This window comes from Cetorhinus maximus, chromosome 19 (genome assembly GCF_964194155.1).
Source record: "Cetorhinus maximus chromosome 19, sCetMax3.hap1.1, whole genome shotgun sequence".
Taxonomy (NCBI): Eukaryota; Metazoa; Chordata; class Chondrichthyes; order Lamniformes; family Cetorhinidae; genus Cetorhinus; species Cetorhinus maximus.
The window spans coordinates 74,709,147-74,734,010 of NC_135897.1; the positions used below are offsets into that span (position 1 = coordinate 74,709,147).

The 24,864-nt window shown below is 44.0% G+C and overlaps 1 protein-coding gene and 1 long non-coding RNA gene across 2 annotated transcripts in view; both read left to right on the forward strand.

The window, feature by feature from the left end:
- Positions 1-5,570: 5,570 nt before the first annotated feature.
- LOC144694223 (uncharacterized) lies at positions 5,571-16,041 on the forward strand. Its single transcript, XR_013579690.1, has 3 exons — positions 5,571-5,641; positions 10,711-10,899; positions 16,007-16,041. It is a non-coding gene; the product is annotated as an uncharacterized LOC144694223 (long non-coding RNA).
- Positions 16,042-16,523: 482 nt separating this feature from the next.
- col4a3 (collagen, type IV, alpha 3) overlaps positions 16,524-24,864 on the forward strand; it is an 83,289-nt gene continuing 74,948 nt past the window's right edge. The window contains exons 1-4 of the mRNA XM_078564449.1: positions 16,524-16,623; positions 17,178-17,200; positions 18,262-18,433; positions 21,787-21,891. Of these exons, the coding sequence (XP_078420575.1) occupies positions 16,524-16,623; positions 17,178-17,200; positions 18,262-18,433; positions 21,787-21,891 (400 nt within the window). The remainder of the gene's footprint in view (positions 16,624-17,177; positions 17,201-18,261; positions 18,434-21,786; positions 21,892-24,864) is intronic.

Below are 24,864 nucleotides of genomic sequence, written 5' to 3' on the forward strand. Positions count from 1 at the left end.
TAGCTTCATATTTTGGGAACAGACTTACAAATACAAGAGCTTGCAGCATTTGAATTAGTGCCAATTGTTGTCAAACCTTTTAAAATGAAAATTCCCTTTTGAGAAATTATCAGGAACCAAACCTCAAATTTTAAACTTTGTAAGAAATGTAATTTACATTATCAAAATTAAAACTACCTCTTCCTTACGCGTATTGATTTGTATCCCAGTTATAATTCCCGTATGTTTATCGACACATTCTTTATTTTAGATAGCATCCTAGTGATTCAAACGTAATCTTCTAAACTACACTGCACTTTACACCTCAAGCCTTGTCTCAACTTCAAATAACAGTGCTGTTGGGATGCAGATTTCCTTTCATATTTAATACATATCTTCAAAAGAAACCCCTTTTTATCCATTGGAACCACCTAGACCTTGTGTTTATTCCTTTTGGTTTTCCTAGAATCCCTTGAACTTCAGGTAATTTTTTCCCTCAGAATTTTAGAATACTAACTCGTATGAGTTAATGCAACTCATATGTATCAATCCCAATCAGCGTGGAAGCTGGTGATACTAGTCTGCAAGGGGCTGGTACAAAGGTTGGTTCACCTAACCCTGTTTAGCTTTATGATACCTTCATATTGTGATTTTTTTTGCCAGAAATCTCAACTCAAACCTTCAACTCAAAACTTTGGAATGTTTTAGTATACTTTTCCTTCAATCTAACATGGGGCTTTCAACCCTAAAGTGCTGAACTACACACACAAATGACAATTTACGGAAGAAAACACATTAAAGCTCACATACAAATGCTTCCTTGCACACAAACAAACATATATTTAGAGGTATGTATTTATATTCCTGTATCCTTAACTTAACGACTTCAAATTCTCATATTCTAAACGAAACTTCAAATAGCAGTGGGGGAAATAAAGGGATCTTGAAGACTCCAACTATAGGGACCATCATGAACTGATGAAAGCTCACATTTCCCCTACTCCTGCCTGTCAGTGCTTATTAACTCCCCAGGAGTACCCCCTTTTCTCTCTCTCTCTCTTCAGCACAAGCAGCTCTTGTAACTTAGATACAAGGTAATAGTAACCATCACCCCTTTCTTTTCCTTATCCTTTTAGTTCTACCCATCGCTAATTTTGTTCTCCAGGGGTTCCCTATGGATTCCACCCCCCTTTCTGCATTTTTGTGATTAATCTTGACTGTTGTTCTGCTATTAACCTTGTAATAGAGTCCACGGTTCCCCAGTCGAGTTCCATAGCACCATTCTGTTTCCCTGACGGCGCTCTGTTCTTATTCCCGTCTGTCTCTGTGTGGTACGTTCGTGCGGCCCTAACAACTTAGTTACCTGTGGTATGTGTGGTTTCACTTATTTCACCGGGGTCTGGCCTCCCTGCGCGGCTTCAGCTAGGGTTTATTTCAAACCGTAACCCGTCAGCATGGCTCCGCCTCCTCTTACTGGGGTCTGGCCTTCCTGCGCGGCTTCAGTTATGGTTATATTTCAAACCGTAACCCGCCAGCACGGCTCCGCCTCCTATCTCTGGTAATGGTTCTGGCCTCTCTGCGCAGCTTCGGCACCGTTAGCCCGCCTCCGCTGCTCCCCCTCTTACCCCGGCGCCTCCTATCTCCTGTCCTGTCCTGAGTCCTTCTCCTGATCCTTTGATACTCGGCCAGACCATGCTCGGGTAGGCTTACTGCACTAACTACCGGTGGTAAATGAAATATACTCACCCACTTTTCAGAGCCGTCCTGAGGGTCCAATCTGAGTATCCTGCCGACTACGCCAAACTGTTGTGGTCACTTTGACAAATGGACCACAGGAGTCTCAGGTACAGGTCGTTTATTCGAGCAATTGCAAGGAGAGAATCTTCTCAATGCAGCTTGAGACAGTACTCTGCTAAATTACAAGTATTCAGTATATTTATACATTATTGATTACGTACAAGAACAGTTTCCAGATTCCGATCTCATCAACATATAGGTTTACATTAAACAGACATCCCTGGTAACAAGTACATGCACCGTATGTCCCTATTTGTTTTCACCCAGGCAGAGACCTTCCCTCCTACCTAAACTAGGACCATCTGTTCTTCCCCTTTCTGTTGAAGAGCACAGTTAATCTTAGTTGTTATTGCCAATGCTCTGACTCCAGTCGGGCTCCCAAGGCCTTTCTGTTGTTTGCAGGCCCTAAGGCTGTGCAAGGTTCATCTGGCAACCTTTGGCTGCCAATGTGCTTGGTAGCACTGGCTGCCTGGAGATTTTAAGTAATTCATTCCCTTTCAATAAGTTCTTTCTGTACCCCTATATTCCCCCCCTAGCAGGACAATTATGAGGGTATGAAAGCAAAAAACTGGCAAGGTTAAGGTAAAAGCAAAATACTGCAGATGCTGGAAATCTGAAACAAAAACAGAAAATGCTGGAAAAACTCAGCAGGTCCAACAGCATCTGTGAGAGAAAAACAGGGTTAACACTTCGAATCTGACTCTTCTTCAGAGCTAAAGCGAAGTAAAAATGTGATGAAATTTATACTGTTTAAGTGGGGTGGAGCATGTGAAGCTGGATAGAAGGCCAGTGATAGGTGGGGGCAAAGGAGAGATTGACAAAGATGTCATGAACAAAAGGACAAAGTGAGTGTTAATGGTAGTGGTAAGGGCTAAAGGAGGTGCTAATAGTGGCATTAAGGTAGTGGCATTTTTGATCATTTTTCCCCCTCCTCCGTCCCCTTCCCCCACCCCACCCCCACAAGGGCCATCTGTCACTTGTTCATGTTGTTCTTTTCAGAGTACTTACCCTGGTCCTGCTATTATCACATTCTACTTTCTTACCTTACAACCCTTTCTCACAACCCCCTCCAGCTTTCGATCTAACACTCATAAGCAAGCAGAATTGCCCTGGACACCTAGCATCAGAGCACTTGTAAATGCAGCAGAGTTTGGCCAAACTGTTCACTATTAAGCCTAATTTTCTGTAAGACAACCTCAATTGGTACTTTATTGTTAGTGAAGTAGAAAGGGAGTTTTACCCTGCATCAGTGCTGGCCTGGAAGTGTTTTGTGCTGAGAAGGATATGGCCGGTATACCATCCCCTTCACTGAAATTACTCACCCATATGGAAACAAAAACATACTGAAATGTGTAAAATAAGCACTTGAAGTTTAAATTTAAACTTGCCTTAAAAATATAGACCATGCTAGTCACAAAATATATGTCAGAACCCTATTGGATACAGTACTTATCCAGGAGAAAATCCAATGTCCCAACGAGAGCTCCATTTGTTGGCTAACTATTATACCAATTAATACAGCAGTGTGTATCAGCTATGACGCTTAACAAAATGTTGCCTTGGTTCATATACAATGGGCTCAGTTTTAACTCTATGTAAGTAAATGAGGTTTTCGTGAGTTAAAATTGAGCCTTTTCTGTTGTTACAGGTGATAAAGGTGACCTATGTGTAACATGCAGAGGAACTTCACATCCTGGACCTCCTGGTCCATCCGGCCCTCCTGGAATACCTGGTAAACTATTGTTGATGTTTAACATGTTTCATACCTGTACCTACATAATAGGTTGTTACTTTATGACCGTAACTTCTGAGCTCCAGCACAGTGTAACTGGGGGGTATCGCAAAGATGCACTGGGGAACCTGCCCCACCGCCGGAGGTTCCCAGGTAAGGATTTTCACGGCAACTGCCCGGGAAATGCAAACTTCCGATGGGCAATTCCCCTGCACTGGGAACCATACAAAAATGTGATTTAATTCGCAAACTTTGGATGGTTCCGACTGTTTTGCATCAGTAGTTACCCAGAAAAAGTTAGAATTAAAATCACTTCTAGCTTCTGGGTAACTATTGTACTGACCTCCCCTGACCCCCACCATGGGCCTCCTCTCACACCCCCGAACCCCCAGGGGACTCCACCCACCCAACCACCCCCTCCCCCCTAACAAAGGAGTCTCCCCTCCCCCCCGACTACACCCCCACGGACTCCCCACCCTCACAGGATTCCACCCCCCATCCACGGGACTCCCCGCCCCATGGGACTCTCACCGCACCCACCCACCCCATCATGGAAACTCCCCACCCCTGCAGGACTCTCTCCCCATGCCCAGGCGGCTCCCTCCATTCCCCCAATTTTGCCTATGGGACTCTTGCCCACCATGGAAACTACCCACGCCCACGGGAACTCCCTCCCACAAGGCCCGCCTCCCGATTTCACATCCTGCCCCATCACCACCCCTCCCCCCAGCCTTGCCCAGGCCTGACTGCCAACCACCCCACACTGCTGGCTAGGCCTGACCCCACCCGTACCAGGCTTGACTCCCCCACCACCCTCCGACCAGACCCGGCTCCCCTTCCATCCCCCAACCCCCGCCAAGCCTGACTTACTTTCCCACTCCTGTCCAGGCCTGCCTCCCCCCCACCCATCCCCAAGGCCTGACTGCCGACCTCCCCACCCTCCCTCCAGACCTAGTGCTGTAAAAAAGGGGGCATGGTGTACTTATCTGAGACTGAGTTGCCCTTGACAGTAGGCCCCAGGAACGCGCTGCGCTACACAGATCTCACCCGGCCTGAGTAGGAAGGTTGGGCGAGATGATCACCTGGACCTCCAGGTAAGTATTTTTTAGCGGAATGGCAACCAACTCAATTGCCACTCCATCAAAAACTATGGTCCAACATATGGTGCAATTAAAATTTTGGGACATCAAAATAATTTATTTTTCGTACATGTTTTATTTTTGGTTGATCCCTCCTATCAGCTGATCCCATTATATTTTTAATATCGTAATGAGCAAAAATCATATCACTATATAGGTAGTACAGAGATATAGCAAAACATTTATTAGCTGGCAAGTAATGCAAAGAGTCCAATATTTACTAACGTTCATCTCCAAATAACCACTGAAATAATTCCATATTTCAGGGTACTGTGATTAAGTTGATCTGTTGTATTTTATTTGAATTCTTGCCTTAAAGTTATCATTTGAAGGTATAACCGCTCTGAAAAGTTTTGATATTTTGCCCAAATCTATGACTCTGTTAATTGAATGCAGGATGAGAGATGGTGGTGTAGTGGTACTGTCATGGGCTAGTCATCTCAAGAATGATGCCTTGGGGAGATGGGTTCAAATGCCAGCTGTTGGAATTTGTATTCAATTGAATTTGAAAATTGCTGTATAATGAGAGAATGGTAAGATGTAGCTGGGGTAGTGGAAAAGTGGTAAGAGGATATTACTGGTGTAGGGGAGTTGAACAAATGATAGGATGCAGCCACTGAGGGCTACCAGCCACATTTTCGGTGTGACTCCCACTGGAAAAGGTAATCCGCAACCCTCAGCAGTTCCTTTTCCCATCACCCGGCACACACAAAAAGAAAGAAGATGGAGAGAAATATCTATTACTGTTATTACCATTATGCAAGATTAATATGTTATTTAAGCTACACTTCATACCCCTCTCAGAATGTTCCCCCATTCATGTGGGTCTTTCTAATTTCTAAGAATAACAAGGTTCGGGAATTTGAAAAGCTTTTGTGGTGTTCCTGCTTTGGTATATATGATTCGCTTTGTTTCCACGATAGGTAGACCAGGATTACCGGGCCTGAAAGGAAATCCTGGTCCTTCTGGTGAAAGTGGAAGAACAGGTTTCCTGGTAAGATTCTTTTCATTTATCCTTTACACCACCACCCCACCTCACCACCCCCACCTCCCCCCTACCCCCAGCTCCCAGTTTGCAGAGATCTCACATTGAGTACCCCCCTACCAGGCTGGAGTGTTTCTCCTCGCTCTCTGCTCATGCCATTGTGTAGCCAGCTGATTAAAGATGCATTCGAGGGCACCTACTCTCTCCCGTTACTATGAGTATAGTCTCAATCAGGAGAAAAATGTTGCTCTGACAGTCACCATGACCAGTGACCAAAATACATGTAAAAATAAAGCAGAACTTGTAGTGCTGCGGAAAAGGTTAAGCCATCTAAGTATTCAGTTTAAAGTAATTGCTGCAAAGTAACTGACATCAAATTTTCCAAATTCTGTCCATTTCTTTGGCATTCCTTTGTTGAAACTGCAAATTAGGAAAGGAAGACTTGCACTTATATAACACTTCTGTTGACTACCAGATGTCTCAAAAGTGCTTTGCAGCCGATGAAGTATTTTTGAAGCCTAGTCACTGTTGTAAATGCAGGAACAGCAGCCGGCAATATATGGACAGCAAATTCCCACAACAGCAATGTGATAAATGACCAGATAATCTGTTTTTGTGGCTGGTTCTGTTTTTATTCCATCACTGTTAGAACAATTAGAATAATTTTGTGGTCAACTTTATGTAATCCCACCCCCACCCTCCCCACACTACAAAAGCCTAGCAGTGGGTTCTTCAGCTGATGATTCTGCAAACAGAATCACAGCTTTGTCTTTGAGCTTTGTCACAACTCACTCATGGCTCAATTGGTCGCACTCTTGCCTCCGAACTAGAAGATTGTAGGTTCAAGTTCTACTCTAGGACTTGAGCATAAAAATCAAAGCTGTCGTTCTAGTAAAGTACTGAGGGAATGCTGGACTTTCAGGTGAGATGTTAAAATGAGGTCCTGCCTGCCCTCTCAAGTGGATGAAAAAGATCCTGTGGCACTGCTTTGAAGAAGAGGAGGGGAGTGATCCCTGGTGTCCGCCTGTTATTTACACCTCAATCAACGTCACAAAAACATATCATCTGGTCATTGTTGGAATTTGCTGTGCCCATACTGGCTGTCACGTTTCCTATATCACAAAAGCAACAACACTTCAAAAGTACTTCATTGGCTGTAAAGTGCTTTGCAATGCCTGGTGGTTTTGTAAGGTACAATGCAAGTCTTTCTTTCTTTCTCATTAACCTTCAACTCTGGACACTATCCAACCATAAAATTCAGATTAAAGAGAAAAATAGCGAAACTTTGTCAAGGAAACAGCATATAACAAATATAACAGCATATTTCCAAAATTTAAAATAATGTGCCGTAGGACTGTAGGACAGAGTATAGAGGGGGAAATAATGGGGGCTCGTGAGAAAGGTACAACAATAATCATGGGTGATTATAATCAACATAGATTGGACTAATCAGGTTGACAAAGGAAGCCTGAATGATGAGTTCATGGAGCATTTTCGGGACAGTTTTTTAGAGCAGTATGTTTTAGCACCAACAAGAGAGCAGGCTATGCTAGATCTGGTGATATGCAATGAGATTCGATTAATTAATGACCTCATAATGAAGGCGCCCCTTTGTGTTACAACGTTACATAATAGGCCATAACCTCTGAGCTCCAGAGCAGTGTAACTCAGGGGTACCCCAAAGATGTTCTGGAGAACCCCTCGCTAGAAGTTCCCAGGTAAGGTTTGCACGGCAATTGCTCGGGAAGCGCAAACTTCCCTTGGGAATTGCCCTGCACTGGGACCCATCCGAAAATGTAATTAAAATCACAAACTTCGAATGGTTCCAACTGTGTTACATGAATAGATAGCTAGAAAAAGTTAGAAGGATTGAAACCCTGGATTAGCTTATGAGTAACTATTGTACAGGCCCACACCAACCTCCTCATGGGACTCCCCTCATGCCCCCGAACCCCAGGGAACTCCCCCCACTCCACGGGACTCCCCACCCCCTGACTACACCACCCCAAGGAATTCCCCACCTCCACAGGATTCTCTTCCCACAGGATTCCCCACCCACAGGATTCCCTCCCCCCCATAGGATTTTCCCCTCCAATGGGATTTGCCCCCCTGGGGATTTCCCCCTGGGAGATCCCCCCACGGGATTTCCCACCATGGGATTTCCCCCCACAGGATTCCTCCCCCCATGGAAACATCCCCCACGGGAAACACCCCCAACTCCCACAGGAACCCCCCCTCACATGATTCCCCCACCATCAGGACTCCCCCTCAAGGCCAGACTCCCGGCTTTCACCGCCACCTACGCTGAGGCCCAACCCCGACCCACCCCTCATTGAGGCCCGACCCGAAGCTTGACCCGACCACCCCTCCAAAGCCTGAACCCCCCCCAGCCCCTGACGCCTGACCCAATTCCACCTCCCATCTCCCCTGCAAGGCCCAACCTGACCCCACCCCCGCAACCCTGAAACCTAACCTGACCCCCCCCACCAAGGCACAACCCACGCCCACCCCCAACTTCTCCCCCACTGGTATTTTAAACTAAAATAAGGGCAATTATGAGGGTATGAAGACAGAGCTGGCTAAACTGAACTCAGAAATTAAGTTAAGGGACAGGTCAGTAGAGGTGCAGTGGCAGACATTTAAGGAGCTATTTCAGAATACTCAGAAAATATATATTCCAGTGAGAAAGAAAGATTCTAAGGGAAGGATGCACCATCCATGGCTAATTAAAGAAGCTAAATATAGTGTCAAATTGAAAGAAAAAGCACATAATTCCACAAAGATGAGTGGCATGTCAGAAGAATGGGCAGAAAATAAAGAGCAGCAAAGAATGACTAAAAGGTTAATAAGGAAGGAGAAATTAGAGAATGAGAGAAAGCTAGCTACAAATATAAAAACAGATAGTAAGAGTTTCTTCAGGAATTTAAAGAAGAGTCCTTAAAGTGAGCATTTGTCCTCTAGAGAGTGAGAATGGGGAATTAATAATGGGAAATAAGGAAATGGCAGATGAATTAAACAGATATTTTGAGTCTGTCTTCACTCTAGAGGATACAAATAACATACCAGAAATAATTGTGAATCAGGAAGTGAAAGGGAGGGAGGAACTTTAAACAATTAGAATCACCAGAGGAAGGGTACTGAGAAAATTATTAGAACTAAAAGCTGTTAAGGTCCTGATGTGCTTCATTCCAGAATCTTAAAAGAAGTGGCTGCTGAAATAGTAGATACATTGGTTTTAATATTCTAAAAGTCCCTAGGTTCTGGAAAGGTCCCGTCAGATTGGAAAATAGTGAACATGATTCCTCTATTCAAGAAAGGACGGAGACAGAAAGCAGGAAACGACAGGAACTACAGATTAACATCTGTCATAGGGAAATTGCTGGAATCTATTATTAAGGAGGTTATAGTGGGGCACTTAGAAAATCTCAGTGCAATCAAGCAGAGTCAACATGGTTTTGTGAAAGGGAAATCACGTTTGACTAATTTATTGGAGTTCTTTGAAGAAGTTACAAGCAACATGGATAAAGGGGAATCTGTGGATGTGCTGTACTTAGATTTCCAGAAGGCATTTGACAAGGTTCCACATCAAAGGTTACTACGCAAGATAAATCGAGTTCATGGTGTAAGGGATAACATATTAGCATGGATAGAGGATTGGTTAGCTAACAGGAAGCGGAGAGTGGACATAAATAGGTCATTTTCAGGTTGGCAAGATATGACAAGTGGAGTGCCTCAGGGATCAGTACTGGGGCTTCAAATATTTATAATTTACATAAAAGACTTGGATGAAAGGACCGAATGTTTGGTTACTAAATTTGCTGATGACACAATGATAGGTAGGAAAGTAAGTTGTGAAGAGGACATAAGGAGTCTGCAAAGGGACATAGATAGGTTAAATGAGTGGGCATAAATTTGGCAGATGGAGTATAATGTGGAAAAGAATGAGCTTGTTCACTTTGGCAGGAAAATTAGAAATGTAGCATATTATTTACATGGAGTGAGATGCAGAACTTAAATGTTTCATAATTGTATTGAAGCACCTCAGAGTGCAACATGACGTCTGTCAATAACTCCAATACCATAGCACTGTCTGACTGTCTGCATTGACCATTATGAAATGACTGTAATGTTCATTGATTGTATTGAAGCACCTCGTGATCCATGTGGAAAAGTCGAATATGATTGCACTTTTTGTGATGGTCATTTAGAAATGTTTTGTAATATTGTTTCAGATATTTTATGAATGAAGTATATTTTTCCAAAAAAAAAGCTCTGAGGTACAGAGGGATCTAGGTATTCTGGTGCATGAATGGAGAAAAGTTTATATGCAAGTACAGCAAATGATTAGGAAGAAATGGAATGTTGTCGTTTATTGCAAGGGGAATGGAATGTAAAAGCAGGGATTTGCTGCAGTTGAACAGAGCGTTGGTGAGACCACATGTAGAGTACTGTGTACAGTTTTATAGCCTCTTTATTTAAAAAGGGATATAAATGTGTTAGAAACAGTTCCGAAAAGGTTCACTCGACTGATACCTGGGATGAGGGGTGTTGTCTTACGAGGAAAGGCTGGACAGACTGGTCGTGAATCCATTAGAGTCTGGAAGATTGAGAGGTGATCTTATTGAAACACAAAATCCTGATGGGACTTGACAGGGTGGATGCTGAAAGGATGTTTCCGCTTATGGGAGAGACTAGAACTGGGGGACACAGTTTAAAAATAAGGAGTCTTCCATTTAAGACAGAGATGAGAACAATTTTTTTCTCTCAGAGGGTCGTGAATCTTTGGAACTCTGTTCCCCAGGGAGCGAAGGAGGTGGGGCAATTAATATTTTTAAGGCAGAGATAGATAGATAGATTTTTGACTAACAAGAGAGTCATAAGTTAATCGGGGGTAGGCGGAATGTGGTGTTGAGGCCAGCCAATCAGACCAGCCATGATCTTATTGAATGGCAGAGCAGGTTTGAGGGACCCAATGGCCTACTCCTGTCCCTAATTTGTATAGTATTTTGCTGATTGAAATTCCCTGCTTTTTTCCAGCTTTACAATGTTGCTTTTATTTTTTGATCAACAACTTCCAGGGTTCTCCAGGTTCTCCAGGTTTTGGAGGACCACCAGGATTGATGGGTGAACCAGGAATCGGTGGCAGCCAAGGTGATAAAGGAAACAAAGGTGATCCAGGCTTCCATGGGGATACAGGAAGGGAAGGAAGTGACGGAATACCTGGTCGACCGGGACCACAAGGACCCCAAGGAATTAAGGGTGACCCAGTCAGTACATTCATCCTGTTACTTGTTCTTAATGTGTCAGCTTTGACTCAGTGTTAGTATTCTCTTTGAAGCTCCTCTACACTCACCACCAGCAACAAGAGCTCAAGGACTTCTTTGCCATTAAGATTGAGAGCACCAATCAGCTGCCTCTGCTGCTTCTTTCCTTTCCACTAACTCACTTGGCCAAATTTCCTCTAAGGCTCTCCCCTGCCCTAGCCCTGAAATTGTATCTTTCCTTTGTTTCTCTCCTATCTTTCCTTATGCCCTCTCCAAGTTCCTCCTGTCCATGGGACCCACCACTTGCTCCCTCAATTCTATTCCCACTAAACTGCTAACAACCTAAATTCCCTTCCTGGTCACTGATATTGTTAACAATTCTCTCTTCAATTCATCCAAAACTCTGCTGCCCACATCCTAACTCACACCGAGTCCCATTCACCCATCACCCCTGTGGTCGCTGACCTACATTTGCACCCTGTTAAGCAATACTTCAATTTTAAATTTTTCGTTTCATTTTCAAGTCCCTCCATGACCTCCCCCCGCCATCTCTCTAATCTCCTCCAGCCCGCTCTGAGATATTTGTGTCATCCGATTCTAGCCTTTTACGCATCCCTAATATTAATTGCTCCACCTTTGACAGCCGTGCCTTCAACTTGCAAGGCCCTAAGCTCTGGACTTCCTATCCCTGAACCTGTCCACCACTCGACCTCCCTTTCCTCCTTAGGGGACACTTTAAGACACTTCTTAAAACTTACCTTTTTGCCCTAGTATCTCCTTATGTGGCTCTCCCCCAGTAGTGCACTGAAATTTCAGCCTAGATATTGTGCTAAGCTTGGTGTTAAATGTTGCTCTATAACGCTCCTGTGATTGGCTTGGCATTTTTAATTATGTTAAAGGCCTTTTATAATTACAAGTTGTTGTTCCTGTTGAATCAGAAGGAGTAGTGTTGAGCCCCACTCCAGAACTTAGCACAATATCTAGGCTGACGTTTCAGTGCACTACTAGAGGAGAGCTGCGCTGTCGGAGGTGCCTCCTTTTGCATGAGACTTTAAACCAAGGCCCCATTTGCAATATCAGGTGAAATTAAAAGATCTCATGACACTATTCAAAGAAGAGCAGGGAAGTTCTCCCAGTGTCCTGACCAATATTTATCCCTCAAACAACACCAACAATACAGTTTGTCCATTCAATTCTCTTCTTGGTGTTTGTGGGACTTCGTTGTGCGCAAATCGGCTGTGAAGTTTCCCTACATTACAACAGTGACCACACTTCAAAAGTACTTCATTGACTGTGAAGCACTTTGGGATATCCTGAAGTCATGAAAGGTGCTATATAAATGCAAGTTATTTTTCTTTAACGAAAAATCAGTGCTAATTGTATAATAATGTTTTAATAGTCAATAGATTCAATTCTAAACCATTGACCTTTACTTTATTTCATCAAGTACTGCAATGGGATAATGAAATTCTGACTTTACAATGAAGATACTTATTTTCCTATGGAATTTATAGAAAGTAGCAGGACTTATTAGGAAGAATCTGATGTCCCAGAAGGGAAGCTGCAGGGACACCAGCAGAGAGCTTAGGCCAGCCCCATTTTAACAAAAAATCTTTGGGAACTCAGTGGCCAGGAAAACATACTCTAACAATGGATTGGAGAAACTGGTGGTGTTCTCCTTAGGGAGGGGAAGATTTTTTTTTATTCTTTAATGGGATGGGAGCCTCACTGGCAAGGCCAGCATTTGTCAGCCATTCCTAATTGCCCTTGAGAAAGGGTGATGAGCTGTCTTCTTGAACCGCTGCAGTCCATGTGGTGTGACCCAGTGACAGTGAAGGAACAGTGTTATGGTTCCAAGCCAGGAGGGTATGTGACTTGGAGGGGAATTTGCCGGCGATGGTGTTCCCATGCATCTGCTGGCCTTGTCTGTCTAGGTGGTAGAGGGTCATGGGTTTGGAATGTGCTGTCAAAGGAGAATTAGCAAGTTGCTGCATCCTGTAGGTGGTCCATACTACTGCCACTATGCACTCGCCATGGAGGGATCAAATTATTAAGGTGATGGATGGAGTGCTGATCAAGTGGCTGCTTTGTCCTGGATGGTGTTGAGCTTCTTGAGTGTTGATGGAGCTGCATTCATCCAGGCAAGTGGAGAGAATTCCATCACACTCCTTACTTAAGCCTTGTAGATGGTGGACAGGCTTTGGAGGGTCAGGAGGTGAGTTACTCACTGCAGAATATCCAGCCTCTGATCTGCTATTGTAGCCAAAGTATTTATATGGATTGTCCAGTTATGCTTCCGACCAAAGTCAGGATCTTGCTTGTGGGGGAAGTTCAGCGATGGTAATGCTGTTGAATGTCAAGTGGAGATGGTTAGATTCTTTCTTGGTAGAGATGGTCATTGCCTGGCACTTGCGTGACATGAAGATTATTTGCCACTTATCAGCCCAAGCCTAAATGTTGTCCAGGTCTTGCAGCATCTTTACACGGATTGCTTCAGTGTCTGAGGAGTTGCGATTGATACTGAACACTGTGCAATCATCAATGAACATCTCCACTTCTGACCCTATGATGGAGGGAAGATCATTGATGAAGCAGCTGAAGATGGACCACCCTGAGGAACTTCTGCATTGATATCCTGGGGCTGAGATGATCGGCCTCCAACAATCACAACCTTTGTGTTAGGTATGATTCCAACCAGTGAAGAGCTTTCCCCCTGATTCCCATTTACTTCAATTTTGCTTGGGCTCCTTGATGCCACTGTCGGTCAAATACTGCTTTAATGTCAAGGGTAGTCACTCTCACCTCATTCTTGGTTTCAGCTCTTTTGTCCAGTTTTGGACAAAGGTTGTAATGCAGTCAAGAAGGCTGTAATCAGGGTAAGAGGAGATTTGATAGAGATGTTCAAAATCATGAGGGGTCTAAATAGAGTAGTTGGGGAGAAACTGTTCCCATTGGAGGAAGGATCGAGAACCAAAGGACACAGATTTAAGATGATTGGAAAAAGAACCAGAGGTGGAATGAGGAAAATAATTATTACATAGCGAGTGGTTAGGATCTGGAATGCACTGCATGCCTGAGAATGGGATGGAGACAAATTCAAACATGGCTTTCAAAAGGAAATTGGATAATTATCTGAATAGGAAGAATTTGCAGGGCTATGGGGAAAAGACAGGGGGAGTGGGACTAGCTGAGTTGTTCTCACAGATAGCTAGCATGACACGATGGGACAAATGGTCTCTTTCTGCGTTGTAACCATACTTATGATTCCAAGATTCTATGAAAAGACTATAATATTGGATATGTGTATCATAGTGCCACCTATAGGAACAATTGGTGCTGCAGGTACTTACAGAGAATTTTCAATGAAACTTGCTCCCCCCACATCAAAAATGCAATGGCCCAGACTTTCTGGTTCCAGTAGCCTCGCCCTAGCGCCCCCTGTAACCACCTGAAGGCACCTGTAAACACTTGTAAACATTCAAACCCACTTGTTAACACTTGTTACTAAAGGTTACTAAAGGTTAACAATTGAAAGTATTTTAAAGAGTTGAAATAGTTAAATTCTGCTTAAAAGCATTAAGTAGCACCTACCAGAATACTGGAGCACCGCTGGACCTCAAGGGGCATGCCTTCCTCCAATGACATCAAAGGGGTCGTGGCTTTGCTGCAGCCAAGCTTCACCACTTGGCCCCCATGAATCTCTTTGCCATTAACTCCTGGCTGCAGTCAATGTAAAAGGTAGAAGCACACTTTTAAATGCAGTGAGAGGTGTACATCTCAGTTTCACCACTGACTATTGGTTTGGTTCTCTATCCCACTGGATCAATAACACTGAATCATTCACTTTCAATTGGGACGTTCTGTTCCCTGTGAACTTAGGTGTATTGGGCGTAATAAAACTTTTTTGCAATAAATTTTAGTGCTGCTGGCTTAAGAGTTTTTAAAATATTGAAGTTTGCAGATGTGTTTTCCCCTGCAATTAGCTAAATTCATATGCTTCTCCTCACAAAAAGCATTTTAAAACTTACCTATGAAGTTCTCAATGCGGCCTCCAGCAATCTCCTCAACATCAACCCCACTTTGTTCTTCAAAATTGGATCAGAGCCCTAACTAGTTAGGACACTGCTGGACTGTACGACATTTTTTTCATTGTTCTCAAGATGTGGGCAAGGCTGGCAAGACCACTTTCATTACCATCCCGAGTTGAGTCAAGAAGGTGGCGGGGGCCACTGTCTTGATTATATCTGTGTGACTTGATCAGACATTTCATGGAGCATGAAGCAACTGCTATTAGTTTTGGACTAGAATTGTGTGCAAACCAGATCAAGTAGGAGTGGCAGGATATCTTTCCTGAAAGACATTTGTGAACTTGTTGGATATTTGACCTTGTGGTCATTTATTTTCTGGTGCTAGTCCACATATTACCAAGTTTATTGAATTCAGTTCAAAACATGCCTTAGTGGGTTCTGACCTCCTGGGTTACTGGTTCAGTACCATCACCATTATATTATTGTATCTGATAAAACAGCTGGAAAATGCTGTATACTGCATGCTTGACAAGGCTGAAGAAGCCCAATGAAACAAGAGTGGATCTTACTGACAGTGTTACCTATATTCTTGTTCCTTTCATGGTTCTTTATAATTTTGGGCAGCATTTTTCAGGTGGTGGGGCATCCCGCCCATAAAATTCTGTCCCTAGAATTGGTGCAAAATGAATAGGTTTGCTTGGGTTTTAAAAGAATGATACTGCAGGAGCATTCACCCATTATTAAGAAATTTATATCTTACTGTCTTTATCTGCTTTTAAATCAGCTGTTCAAATTGATCTATTGCCAGCTGCTAATTGTTAAGGGAAAGTCTGTAATCTAAAGAGCAACTGGCACAAATCTGCATTGGTGTAAGTCGAACAAAAAGGTAAAATAGATCCAGATTTGATTTATAAGTTCTATTACCACAAGCTTTAAATTAATTTTCATATAACAACCCATCCTGAATGCTTACCCAAGTTGAATGTACTTACACAAACTGTCCTGCGTGCTCAAATGTCACAAAATTGCAGCCATAATCACCTGCCTAGATTTAAACATTTAAATAAAGCTCCTATTCCCAGACCCTCAAAAATGTGCAAATTGGGTATGAGGCATCTTCACCAGACACAGTTTCCACCACCCAGAAAGGCAAGGGCAGAAGGTGTATAGGAACACCACCATCTGCATTTTCCCCCTCTAAGTTACACACCATTCTGACCTGGAACTATATCACCATTCCTGCTCATCCCTGGGTCAAAATCCTGGAACTCCCTCCCTAATTACACTGTGGGATGACCTTCACCAGATAGACTGCAGGAGTTCAAGAAGAATTCCCACTAGCACCTTCCTAAGAGCAGGTAAGGTTGGGCAATAAATGCTGGTTTTTCCAGTGATGTCCACATCCTAAGAATGAATAATAACTTTTAAAGTTATTTAGTTAACTTAAGTAAGGAAACAGTTATAAATGTTCATATTATATTATAACAGAGTGGTTTTTAAACCTAAACTCACAATACTTCTTCATTCATTACATTATTTAATGAGTACTAATTTTACAAAACCTTTTATCTACAGACACCATTTTCACCAAAAGGTGACATGGGTCTACAAGGTCCCCCTGGAATCCCTGGTATTCCAGGACCTATGGGCCCCCCTGGACCACCTGGGTTTGGACCTCCAGGTACACAAGGACCCAAAGGTAATCGTGGTGTGCCTGGATTTCGGGGAGTTGGTGGTATCCCAGGTTCGTATGACAATTTGGAGTTGTAGTGAAGTTTGTAAGTTTTATGAACTAAAAACGCTCCTAGCTCCTCACTCCATGTATTTTTGTGTGGGCAATATTGACTGATCTGCTGAGTATATTCAGCTAAAAAGAAGAGTGGTGAGCATTGTTGGTAAGAGCACAGACCTGTTTATTTTTTGTTTCAATCCATCAAATTTAGCACAATCTATTAATAAATAAAAATTTCTAAATCATTTCTGTGATGGGGCGAGCAATTCAAAGTAGCTAAATGACAAATTAAAATAAAATGAAGAATTTCCTCACCCTTTCTTGGGATCCAAAGGTCTGGAAAAAGAGCGCTGACCCTTGATGGGAGTCAAAGGGTATAGGGGATAGAGAGGAAAGTAGAGTAAAGGTCACAATCAGATCAGCCATGACCTTGTCACATGGTGGAGCAGGCTTGAGGAGCCAAATGGCCTACTCCTGCTCCTAATTCGTATGTTGATGCTGTGTCTTCCCCCTTGACACAGGGTTGGATTTCCAAGGCACCATGGTAGGTCCAAGCTCATTTTCTCCACCCGGCCAGCTCCCTTTTGACTAGTACTAAGCTTGGCCAAGCGATAGGCCTATTAATGGTCAGGCAGAATATAAGGCTGCACCAACTGCTGTCCTGCACAAGGATAGGGGAGGTGGCAGGAAATTCAGCACCAGAATGTTGTGGAGCCTTAATTGCCACTTGCTTCATTTAATGTTTGTGCTTTTCGAGGTAGACAAACTTTATGCTGAGAAATGGAACACATTTCCATCACAGGCCTACAGAATGAACATGTAAGAGTCTGTAATTTTATAAATATCATTCTCTTCCTTTCTGTTACTAAGCCATACAGACACAGAAGGTCCCAGGTTTGATCCCTGGTTGTGCTGAACTAGCTGGCTACTTAGATGATAGTATAGAGATGCTGTAAATGGTCTCATCATTCCTGGACTAGGAAGGTGATTACTATCCCGCAAACTTTGTTGGAAAGTTTTTTTTTGGTGGGGGGGGGGTATTTTCGAGATCAAGAGTGTGCTCCACTGTGATAATCAACAGTTAATAACCCTTTGACAACCAATGCCTCACACATGAAGAATGCCTTCCTGAGCTAAGTGCCACAGGATTGGCAGCGATCATGGAACTATTTCCTATTGTAAATAACCACTTCCAGCAGAGGAAAGTAGAAAATTGCAACAGATGGGGCCTCACTTTCTTATCTCCTATGCTGAGCTATGGCAACTATTAACAGTAAGCCTAACTCATTCAGTGCTGCTTCGCCAAGATCTAAAAAAAAATGTGGGCTCAGCTCTAATTTCGGTGAGACTCCGGAGCTGTTAAGTTATGCACCACCTGTGGTTAAGAAAGAAGTGAATATGGTCCGAAACCTTTATCAGTGTGGTCCAAACCTGGCATTAGGAAGCATGCAAGAAATGACCAGTAGAAATGCTTCCTCTGATTTTCCCTTAACACTGCTCCCCACCACAGCACTTCAACTCAGATAAACAACTGGAGGCAAAAGGGAATTGTACTTCAGTTCTTGCTGCAATTTCTTGTGTTGCTATTGAGGTGCTATGGAATAGAGTTCTGGATTTGGTACAAAATGTCCTTTCATAGCTTTATTCACAGTATCGCGTAACTCACTGATGGTCTCTGTTCCAGGTGAAAAAGGAAACAAGAGTAGTGGGGTTGCAGTCCCAGGACCAACAGGGGTTCGTGGTGAAACAGGAGCTCGCGGACCACCTGGTATCCAAGGTAAGTACAGATCCTTTAGTGTGATCAAAATCAGTAATAAGTGAATGTTAACACCAAGAAACCCAAGCTAATTATCATTAAAAAATTACTGCACAGAGGAAGTCATTCAGTCCATTGCTACTTACTGTCTGCTACACTGGGGGGTCATAGGAACACAGGAACAGGCATAAGCTATTCAGCCCATCGAGCCTGCTCCGCCACTCAACACAATCATTTCTGATCATCCATTTCAACGCCTCTTTTCCACACTATCGCCATATCCCTTTTTGTCATTGGTATTTAGAAATCTGTCAATCTCTTCTTTAGACATACTCAATGACTGAGCTTCCACAGCCTTCTGGGACAAATTCCAAAGATCCGCAACCCTCTGAGTAAAAAAAATTCTCATCTCGGTCCAATGTGGCTTCCCCCTTATTTTGAAATTGTGCCCCTGGTTCTAGATTCCCCAGCCGGGGGAAACATCTTATCTTCATCTACCCTGTCTACTCCTTTAAGTATTTTGTAGGCTTCAATGAGGGCACCTCTCATTCTTTAAAACCCTAGAGAATACAGGCCCAGTTCCCCAATCCCTCTTCATAAGACAGTCCCACCATTCCGGCAACAAGCCTGGTGAACCTACATTGCACTCCCTATTTGGTAATAATATCCTTCCTAAGGGAAGGGGACCAAAACTGCACACAGTACTCCAGGTGTAGTCTAACCAAGGCTTTATACAATCGAAGCAAGACTTTGCTACTCCTGTACTCAAATCCTCTTGCGATAAAGGCTAACATACCATTAGCCTTCCCAATTGCTTGCTGCACCTGCATGCTAGCTTTCAGTGACTTATTATTGAGGACATCCAGGCCCCTTTCTCCATCTACATTTTCTAATCTCTCACCGTTTAAGAAATACACTGCACATCTGTCCTCCTAACAAAGTAGGTAACCTCAAATTTTTCCACATTGTATTCCATCTGCCACATTCTTGCCCACTCACCAACTTTGTCCAAAATCCCTTGAAGCCACTTTGCATCTTCCTCACAGCACACATTCCCACATAGCTTTGTGTCATCCACAAACTTGGAAATGTTACATTTAGTCCACACTTCCAAATCATTGGTATATATTGTGAACAGCTGGAGCCCAAGTACTGATCCTTGCGGTACCCCACTAGTCACAGCCTGCCAGTACAAGAATTACCCGTTTATTCCTACTCTCTGCTTTCTGCCTGTTAACCAACCCTTAATCCATGCCGGTATATTACCTCCTATCCTATGTACTTTAATTTTGCTAACTAACCTCCTGTGGGGGACTTTGTCAAAAGCCTTCTGAAAATCCAAGTACAACAGCATCCTTTTATCAACTCTGTTAGTAACTTCCTCAAAAAACTCCAACAGGTTTGTCATACATGATTTCCCATTCATAAATCTATATTGACTATGCGCAATCAGGCCATTATTATCTAAGTGTCCATTTATCATATCCTTTAAAACAGATTCCAGCATTTTCCCTACTACTCATGTAAGGCTAACAGGTCTGTAGTTCCCTGTTTTCTCTCCCCCTCTCTTGTTAAATAGTGGGGTGATATTTGCTACCTTCCAATCATTCAACACTCTGGCAACTCTTTCGTGTACAATCACAGTTCTTGGTTTCCGGGAGTGGGACATGAACCCACAACCCTCTGATTCAAAGGCGAGGGTGCTATAACACTCTGGCATGTAGAACATCAGGTCCCAGGGACTTAACAACCTTCAATCCCATTAACTTCTTCAATACAACCTGCTCACTAATACTAATTTATTTCAATCCCTCATTCTCCCTAGTCCCTTGATCTCTGATTCTGGGAGATTTATTGTATATTCCTCATTATTCATGTTATTTTCTGAAATGACTCAGGTTTCACTGCTATCCAGCAGCACTTACACAGCAATAACCTGCTCACTGATGCTCAGTTTGGGTTGCGCCAAGGCCAATCAGCTCTTGACCACATAACAGCTTTGGTCCAAACCTGAACTAAAAAGCTGAATTCCAAAGGTGAGATGAGATTGACTGACCTTGACATTAAAACAGCATTTGACTGATTGTGGCATCAAGGAAAACTGAAGACAATAGGAATCAGGGGGAAAACTCTCCACTGGTTGGAGTCATACCTAGCATAAAAGAACATGGTTGAGGTTATTGGAAGCTAATAATCTCACTCCTAAAACATCGCTGCAGGAGTTCTTTAGGGTAATGTCCTAGGCAACCATGTTCAGCTGCTTCATCAATAACCTTTCCTCCATCATAAGATCAGAAGTGGTGATGTTCACTGATGATTGTACATTGTTCAGCACCATTTGCAACTCCTCAGATACTGAGGCAGTCCATGTCCATATGCAACAAGACTTGAACAGAATTTAGGTTTGGTCTGATAAGTGACAAGTGACATTCATGCCACACAAGTGTCAGGCAATGACCATCTCCAACAAGAGAATCTAACCATCTCTCCTTGACATTCAATGCCATCACCATCACCGAAACCCCCGATATCAACATCCTGGGGGTTACTATTGACCAGAAACTGAACTGGACTTGCCATATAAATACTGTGGCTACAAGAGCAGGTCCGAAACTGAGAATTCTGCAGCAGTTAACTCACCACTTGACTCCCCAAAGCCTGTCCACTATCTACAAGGCACAAGTCAGGAGTGTGATGGAATATTCTCCTTGCTTGTGTGTGTGCAGCTCCAACAACACCCAAGAAGCTCAACATCATCCAGGACAAAGCAGCCTATCCACCGACCTAACATTGACTCCTCCACCACCAACATACAGTGGCAGCAGTGTGTACCATTTACAAGATGCACTGCAGCAACTCACCAAGGCTCCTTCAACAGCACCTTCCAAACCTGCAATCTCTACCACCTAGAAAGACAAGGGCAGCAGATGCATGGGAACAGCACCACCTGGAAGTTCCCCTCCAAGCCACACACCATTCTGACTTGGAAGCATATCACTATTTCTTCACTGTCGCTGGATCAAAATCCTGGAAATCCTTTCCTAACACCACTTGGAATGCAGTGGTTTAAGATGGCGGCTCACCACCACCTTTTCAAGGACAATTGGGGATGGGCAACAAATCCTGGCTTTGCCACATAATGTCCACATCCCATGAAAGAATTTTTTTTTTAAATGCTGGGGAAAACAGTAAGATTGTCCATCTCAATAGTTTTGATCATCAGCTATGCTGAGATGTCTATCGAGGGGTTTTGCCATTCAGTAGTGTTGCCATGTTTATTAAGTGTATACTAGGGGCTTTCAATATTCAGCAGCACTGAAGCAACTCAGTGCTGAGTTGGATTGAAATGATGAAGTTTAATATTGTGCTTGCAGGTAATCCTGGACCTCCAGGTGGAGATGGTTCACATGGTTCTCCAGGAGAAAAGGGAGAGAGAGCACCATCAGAAAAAGGATCAAAAGGACCTCCAGGTCTTAAAGGTACAAAACAGTTCTTCGTGTGGTGCCTTGTATTTTTCCCTATTCACCTTTTTGTGTGACCCAAACTTCGGTTAAACCAGTAGAAGATGTTAAAGTAAGTTCCATAAAGGGAGTTGGTAGAGTTTCAGAAATGCAATAAACCACTGTCCAATTCAATATTCAGCTTCAAATTTTGCAAATTATAGACCAGAAACTAAAAGCGTTTATCCTCAACAGCTTTCCAATTCAAATCCCGAGCAATACTGTTGACAGAATCCAATTTTCATTGAGACCTCTCAAAGGGGAGGTGCATTCAGGCTGCAGCATTGTACGGAACTGTTTGTGAAAATCTTTGAGGAAGGGAAGAAGACTACCAATAGGGCAACAGGCCAGAGAGAGAACTCCCAGGTTATCTGATACTGTGTGAAAGGCTTTAGTTCAGGAGAAGAGATGTTGTTTCCGCAGGGGGTCAGGAGGCCCTCCTGGCATTCCTATGAAGGGAACATGATGAGCACATGACTAGGGAAGGTAATTCCTGGAGATTAGCCCCAAGGACCTGATATCAGTACCAGAAAACGTTCAATGACCTTACAGGGGTATTCAAAGTCAGTGAATGCATCTTCCATTGACATCGCCTACCCACCGTACCACCAGCCTATTATGCTGCTCAATGCATCAAAGCCCCATCATTCACCCATCAGCAATCAAAGCTCATGCCTAACATTCATATACTCCACTTCACCCTCACATAGTCACCAATGCTTAGGGCCTCATACCCACCTCTCGCAGCTTCCACATAGTGCCAGCTATGACAGGCACACCATCCAAACACATTGTGGCACATTCACTGGCACTCTTCCCTTTCTCTTGCAGGACAAGGTTGCACATAACAGGAGGGAGCAGCAGAGAACCAGCAGGGACAGGCACGCTTGCAATCCTGAGCCACTTGCAGGAGACAGTGCCCTGCATTATTGGGCCAGAGTCACTGAGAACATTCAATATGATATGTTCCAGCTTTATGCACCTTCTCAAATCCCGCTTCACCATCTTCCTGTTATCTGGCATGACGTGCTAGCTGCAGGTTGTATAACCAACCCAGCCCCCTTCCCTCAGCCCAACCCTTCCCTTCTGCAGTCCTGTTTCAGATACCCAAGACTTGCCATTTGGCCAGCCAGTGCAGCTACAACATGAAGGGCATGAGCAACAGCAGACGTCTGATAAAGGAGACTGTCAGTTGATCTGACACTTTTCAGCCACGAGCTCAGATACTAGCACTGCACCTATTTTAGAGGATAGTATAGAGGCAGGATCAGCACATGGTGGGTCACTGAGCAGGAGAAGGCTGCAGCCAGGACTGGGGAAAGTGATAGCACGTGTATCAGCTCCCTGAAAGGCAAGGTCGCACACCGGTTCTGCTGCAGGGAAGATAAGGACTTTGATAGGGCAATGCACAGGAGAAGGCTGATGGACACGCAGACAGATGCTTGCTGTCTGCCAGAGATGCGCTGTTACTGTTAAGAAGTATGGAGACTACAACATGGCACAACGCATTCAGCAGAGCTCGGTGCCCATCCTTTCCACTGTGGAAGTGATGGCCAACTCTATGACAGTACTAACAGAACCAGTCATGATGCTACATCTGGTAGTCAATGTCTCAACTTCCACTGCAGCACAGGCGACAGCCATCCAATGTCACAGTGCTGCAATGGGAACTCAGGCTGGGAGCATCAAATCCATGCTTCCTGCCATGCCAATCCAGCCCTGGTGCCATGCAAAATTAGACTGATGCCATCATGGCTGCAGATACCAGTGCTCAACAGGACATGCAGGTCCAGCAAACTGTTTTCCAACAGATTACTAGGATTGCTGAGGCGCCACCCAGTGGAAGTGGCTGTGGCTCCAAGGTGCATGATCCTGCTATCCTCTCTCAAGATGACAGCCTTCATCCTCCCACCACTGCCACACCACCAATGCTCTTGCAGTTGCCTCTCAGTCAACAAGCTCAGGTTGTTGCCCCCATTCTGAAATGGTACAGTCTGAAGCTGGGCCCTCAAGTCCCAGAGGTGCTTGAGGTCATCCTTCAAAGCCATCCGTGGTCTCCTGCACCAAAAGTCAGCGGCTTTTCACCAGCTGTGGTACAGCCACTAGGGTAGCACTGCATAGGAGCACTAGATCAGGCAAAAAACATCCGCAAGACAGGCACTTAAGGGATTGCTCCAAGGTGAATAGTTCAGTTCTGTACTGTATTATTGGTAGTGTTGTTAAATAAAGTTGTTGTGGGTTTTTATTTTTGTGGTGTCTTTATTTCAGGCCTCTGACCAAGAGAACACTGTGAGGAATTATGAGACAGTGGCGATTTGAGGATGAGATTTTGAGTCTGGTTCTCTGGCCACTGACAGTCCATATGGAGCGACAGGTTCCTGGGTGCCTCCCCACTTCCTCCTCCTCCCTTCCTCGATCCTCCTCCTCTTTCTCTCCTGCTCCTCCTCTTTGCCCCCCTCCTCTTCCTCCTTCTTCTCCTGGGATCCTTACCAAAGGCCTGGTGGCAAGGGCTGTGCCCTCATGAGAGCCAAGTTGTGAGGACCCACCATGAATTTGGAGGCACTTATTGGCGAGTGCTTGAGGGCTCCATTATTTCAGAACACAGATGGTTTGCTCCATGATATTCCTGTTGGCACATAGCGCTCATTGTAGATGCGCTGTCCATGTGTGGCCAAGCACCAAAGTGTCATGAGCCTCAAGTGGAACAGGTAGCCCTTGTTACCTAGAAATCACCTACCATTTCATCATGGAGGCTCAGATATGGTGGGAAGGGTTTTACTGGTGCAGGTTGAAATAATTGTGGCTGCTGCCAGGATAGCAGGCATTCACCAACATGATTCTCTTGGCCTGGTCGCATACCAACTGCGTGTCAAGGGAATGGTAGCCCTTACAATTACAGTGCATCTCCCTGTTAATATATCACCCAGAGAGATGTGTGCAGTTGATGGCTTC